The sequence below is a fragment of the Phaethon lepturus genome, unplaced genomic scaffold, assembly GCF_000687285.1.
Source record: "Phaethon lepturus isolate BGI_N335 unplaced genomic scaffold, ASM68728v1 scaffold14261, whole genome shotgun sequence".
Classification (NCBI taxonomy): Eukaryota; Metazoa; Chordata; class Aves; order Phaethontiformes; family Phaethontidae; genus Phaethon; species Phaethon lepturus.
This window is the reverse complement of record NW_010519932.1, coordinates 42056-48055: the sequence shown is the minus strand read 5'-3', so window position 1 is coordinate 48055 and position 6000 is coordinate 42056. Positions and strand designations below refer to the sequence as shown.

At 39.2% G+C, this 6000-nt stretch overlaps 1 protein-coding gene across 1 annotated transcript in view; it reads right to left on the bottom strand.

Annotated features, from left to right (window-relative positions):
* The window catches only part of MET (MET proto-oncogene, receptor tyrosine kinase), a 72483-nt gene that overhangs the window by 43717 nt on the left and 22766 nt on the right, over positions 1–6000 (bottom strand). The window contains exons 3-4 of the mRNA XM_010297215.1: positions 1548–1682; positions 16–129 (exon numbers count right to left, since the gene is read on the bottom strand). Coding sequence (XP_010295517.1) covers positions 16–129; positions 1548–1682 — 249 coding nt within the window. The remainder of the gene's footprint in view (positions 1–15; positions 130–1547; positions 1683–6000) is intronic.

Sequence of the window (6000 nt, the reverse complement as noted above, 5' to 3'; positions counted from 1 at the left end):
GCGACGCGGGGACGCACGACGTGACTCCCGGCGCCCCCAGCCGCACTGCATGAAGCGCGGCGCCAGCAGGCACTGGCTGCAGGACCTGAGGTGATGGCAGCCCGGCCCCTTCAGCGGGATCTTCGTTATCTGTCAGTGGGAAGACATGATGCACAGATCCTTTTAATACATACGCCGAGCGGCGAGGAGAGTCTCTATTTATGCCGTGCGCTGTGGTGCTACTCAAGATTTCAGATGTGCAAGCTGCGGCTTGACGTCTCTTTAGCTCAGTAATTATAAGATCTTATAAGTAATTTAACTGACATGATTTTAAATTCGCTTGGGAGAAACCCTAAAGGCATCTTAATGTTACATACAGTTACTACCAGCATCTGGTGTTTACAGCGAGATACCATTTTTTGCTGATGGAAAAGAAAACAGCAGCGTGCTCCTCCCAGTTCTGCACTAGTTCTTGGAAAAAACAGTGTATCTCACTATGCCTTAGTTCATACATTTGTAAAAATAGGCATGATGGCTATTTCAGCTTTGGCGAGGCTGTACTAAAATCTGTGGCACACTTATGTGGCTGCCCATGTACTTGTTTTGTAACACCTACCATCAAGAAACGTATACTATACCTAAAATATGAATTAAAATTTATGTTATTTAAAATATCAGAATATTTATAATAATAGTTACTTTAAACATATAAGAAATATTTTTAGTCAAAATATTAAAATTAGTATGCAAGTACTATATATAGTGTGTATATATATATGCTATATAAATATATCATACTTCCTTACACTTCAGTACTTTCCTTAAACTTCTTGTGGATATTTTTTTGAAGATTACTCCTACAAATATCTAATACGTTTCTAGTAAATGATTAATAACCATCTTTACTAATAGCTGATGTATTTCTGTAAATTCTTATAGAACTCAAGGCATCAAATTATTGCTTACAATTATGGTTTAGGATTATCTGTAATATTATCTGCTGATGTCTTAAAGCCATCCTAGAATGCATATCTACTTATGACAACAGCATATTTATGCCAGCTCTTCATCTTTTATTAACCCTTTGTAGACTACATGCTAAAGTAATCTTCAAACCTTGCTATGAACACTGACTCCCAATTTTAAACACACCCACGTAATTCTTGCACACACACCCCTCCTTCAAAAATTATAATATTATGACATAAACCAACAAAAGCCAGGAAACTGTGAGCACCGTTCTTTTCTTAAGCCATTGTGTGCTTTTTCTTTGCAAGCACTTGAATTAAGGACAGGGATTCAGCCCTAAAATTTCCATTTCCTGGCTTTTGTTGGTTTATATCACAGCTCTTACGTTATTTAAACATTTTTCAATATTAGGCTGTCGGTTTGTTTAGTAGGGAAAAAAAAATCTCGAAGGAAACTTGCCTAACATTCCCAAGGGAATGGCAAGGCTGGGAGGATGCGGAGCATAAAGCAGCAGTGTGAGTAGTTGCTCTTACTGAAAGTTGCTGCTCTGACGGCAGGTTTACACAGCGCCCAGAAGGATTAGATTATGAACCACTCACCTTTTTCCCAGTCACTACCAGGGTATAGCCATCATCTGCTAATGAATTCTCGACAACAACTTGGGGAGAGACAGGATGGGAGTCTAGCTGAAAGCTGACGTGTGGAGCTGTGGGTTCTGAACGGGAAACCACTATCTAAGAAAGAAAGAAATTGGGAAAAATCAGCTGGCAGTGTGTGACACAAATGCATGCTGCTCGGCGGTCTCATGTTCCTACCACTTCTCTGCTTGCATTAATTACTTTGCGTTATGTTGCATAATATTTTGCATAATGTTCCATCATGATCTGATTAAAGCGCTATAAAATCTACTTTATTTAACACAGCAAAATCATGGCTGTTGGAGGATCCTCAAAATACATCGTATTTATTAAAATATGAAGGAGTCATTGCATGTTTTCTAGTCCTTCAACTTCAAGTATTTATAAATCAACCGTAAAAAATGAAGATGGGTCATTTGCTCAGCCCTGTACATTTAAGAAAGAAGAATTTTATCTACAACATCTATTTAAAAGAATCTTAAAACTCCAGGCCTTCAACAGTCAAAGGTATTTCCATTTATTTTCACTTTGGTCCTTCAGTTTGAAAAGTAAACTTTACCTTGTGTCAATAGTATCTGGTCTTGATGCAGTATCTTGAGTATCTGGGTACAAAGCTATCGCAGGTGCAGGTTGCACCATCAGCAGCTGTACAGAGCTGCAGGTACACTCATGGACCCCGATTCCCAGAGCTGGCGAGGTGGCTATTGCTACAGACAGGTTCTTACAAGACGTGGCAGGGCACCTCGAGATCTGGCTCCCGCTGATTTCAGGAGCCGGGTGTCCAGGACAGAACACTCAAAGCACCTCTTATAAATGACAGGCAGAGCTGGAGGCTTCTCTGGAAGATGTTCCAAAACAGGAGCCTAATTTAGTTGTCCTGAAGCCCTTTTGCAAGAGCCCTCTCTCCCTCTCTCTCTCTTGATTTCAGGAGATCTTAGGGAGATTAGTCACACCAGTATGAAATTCCCCCACTAGTCATCTCTCTGCAGCTTGAGTTACCTAAATACTTCTGAGAATTTGGGCCTATTCCTGCAAGCACACGCTTAACTTTACTACTGTAACTTTGTTGACTTTAGTGGGATGAGTCATGGCTGTTAAGCACAGGCATAAAGCATCTGCAGATTGGGGTGGATATTCGATAGCGAGATTTTATAGGCTTGGGCCTGCAATCCAGAAGGATGTGCGCCCAAAAAGTGATAGCATCAGGCAACAGAGGCAGGGGATTGTTTACATGAGGGTAGATCATGTTCATGTTTCAAAAGCTGCATCACGTGTAGTTTACTTAAGGAATTTAGATAATAAAGATTTGCTGAGAAGTTGAGATTCAATGGGGTTCGTTATTTAAAAAAACTGAAGCCATTCTGGAAATCACTTGTATGTCAAATGTTTAATTTTTCACTATAATGAAGCTTTTCTTCCGACTCCGAAGGCAGCATCAGAACAGCTAGGACATTGACTTACACAGTTTCACTGGCTTTTCGCACTGCCAAGGTCTTTCAACAAGATGGCTGACTCCAAAACTAGACTTAGAGATGCTATAATTACAGCTGATGTTTGGTTGTAATTCAAGACTTAAATAAAATATACGAGCAGTTAATTCACAGCAATAAGTGCTTCACATCCCAGAGGTATTTACAGTTTGGGGTTACAAGAGGCTTTTTTTTTCTTCAAAATGAAACTGGCTTTGTTAAAGACTTTGCCATGGGTTTGTTTCACAGTACAGAAAGTGCAGCTTTTAGAAATCAATAAGGTCTGATCATTTTCGGTGACACAGAAGTATGGTCTCTGACTCAGTGTATTAGGGCATGAGCTCTGTTTTTACATTCAGGACAATGAAAAATAGAATGGACTGTAAAGCTGCATGAAAAAGCTTGATTAATGTTGGCATTATGGGGAGAGGTAGCACCACAGCTGCAAATACCTTTTTAGTTGATCATTAGCCATGTCTCATCTCGAATACCCACTGCTATAAAATGCTAAGAATTCTTTTCTATCATTAATCCAGGCTTCCTCTTATTGCCAAGCATTCTTTCTGATTGAGCCACAATGTTAACCCTTTAAACACATCTGCATTACAACCTCAGAGCAATCATGAAAATTTGGATCCCATCTCTACAATCTTGGAAAAATTATTCGGTACCTTAAACACTGACCGACCTTTATTTTACTGAGGCTGATAGTCAAATCACCTGCTCAAAGCCCAAGAGAACAGACTTTGACCTCATGACATACAGAGAGCTCAAATTACACTTCCTAACTCATTTGGGACTATGCAATAAAAGTTTGGAGTTTGCTTAGAACTAATCTACCAGCCTACAGTGTTGCCGTAACAGATACAAGATGCAAAAATGCTCTTTTTGGTCTATATAACTGTGTGGTTTTTGCACGCATCAGCCCAGTCCTTGAAATTCTATCTTACCCTTATCCAACATAATCCTGAAGAAAAAGGCAATTTGAAGACAGCTTCTACAGCAGGAAGAAGAGGCTACTTAGGACTCCAGTGTCGTTCTCAAAACCTCTGATTTTTATTGCTTGGGACTGGGGTGGTATGCATACTGTGTGGCTTTAATCTACCGTGGACACACCACCATACAGGGCCTGCTTCTACCGTGGAAATGGTTCAGTACCACAGAAGGATTTCTCTTTACAAAGACTATAAAGTGCTGGTTTAGTGGTTTTTTTATTTTTTGGGGGAGGGAGTGGTAGTGGTGTTTTTTTTTTTTTTACATTTTAATAATTAATTTAATAACCAAGCATTTCTCCAGAGCATAAGAGAAATTAAAGTATATCTTTGTGCCTGCACTCAAGCAGTTAGGAGAGAGGGAAGGTCTTGCACAGATAAATAATTGACTAAGAAAACAAACAGACATTATCAGTAAGTGGTCAGTCCTTGCAATAGTGAGAAGTCACCACAGGTGTTCTGCAAGGTGTCTGTGCTGGGATTCATACTGTTCAACATACTCATAAATAAGTTGGAAAGGTGGCTGAGCAGTCCAGTGACAAAGTTTTCTGATGATCTGAAGGTATTCAAGGTGATAAAGATGAGGACAGACTATGAAGGATGGCAGAAGGGCTTTACAAGACAGCATGTCAAGGCAATAAAATGGCAGGTGAAATACAACAAAGATGATGAATTTAAAATGGTATGTGATAGATAGTTCCACGAAAACATCATCTCACTGCTCAGTAGCGGTAAAAAAACTCCACAAATAAAAACTTGGGAATTATTAGAAGAAGATTAGAGAACAAATTGGAAAACATCCTGATGTCATACAAATTTCATGGCTTGCCTGAACCTTGAATTCTCTGTGCAGTTCTGGTTGCCTCATGACAAAAAGAGTATGTTAAAATGCAAAAAGGTTCGGAGAAGGGTAACAAAGATGATTAAAAGGCTGTAATGAACAACAACTGAGTAGCGTAGGTGTGGAAACGCTAGGAAAAAGACATACAGAATCGTGAGCGGGTAGAGACCGACCATTCACTCTCTTCTAATGAAAGTACTAAACACCATCAAAAGACAGAAGTGAGAGTCAGGTTCCAAGCAAACAAAAGAGTAAGACTTCCTAGGAATATGTGATGACCTATGGGACTCCTTGCCGAAGGATGTGAATGCAAGGGGTATACACATGCAAAGGGAAACTCTGTATGTACATGGAAAGAGCTAAACAGACAAAACCCAATAGCTCAGGAAATCTCCAGAATGGAAATAGTTGGAGGCTTGAAGCAGAAGGTATTATGTATGTTGCCTGGGTCCCTAGGCATCCACTTGTCACCGCTGCTGGAGACAGGGCACTGAGTTACATGGACTCTTCATTTAAACCCATGTGGCTCTTCTGATGTTCTTACAAATAAGCTTTCTGAGAATCACATTCATTATCAGTAACTACAACCCCAGACATCCTTCTCAAAGCAAATACAATATTTATATCCCTCTATTTAAGAGAAAAACAAAAAAATTATGTGGTCTTTCAGCATACCTCAAAGTACTTCCGTGAAGATAACAGCCAACAGTTAATTAATTAATGGCTATATTAATTAATATATCCTTTATACTGGAAGTCAGTGATCACTTAGGTCCATGAACATTAAAATAATTCATTTAAATATTCTTTCATTGCCATTAGCTAGTATTAATGTTAAGTTAGTAGACTTGACTCTAGCTTTGTATATGCATAATATGGCAAATTAAGACTGTAATAACTTCAGTTGAAAACCAGAATGCAACAGCTTCTTTTAAAAATAATTCTGATGCTCAGTTCTTCTAGTCAGCAGGATTGAATTACAAATGTTACTGTCTGCATGTTGAAATATCTTCTGCAAAAATGAGAGGCCTTCTAAAAGCAATCCCATCTAAGTATCATATTGTTATTTTTTCCCTAGATGTCTGGCAGGTGTAGGCCATTACCCAGCAGAG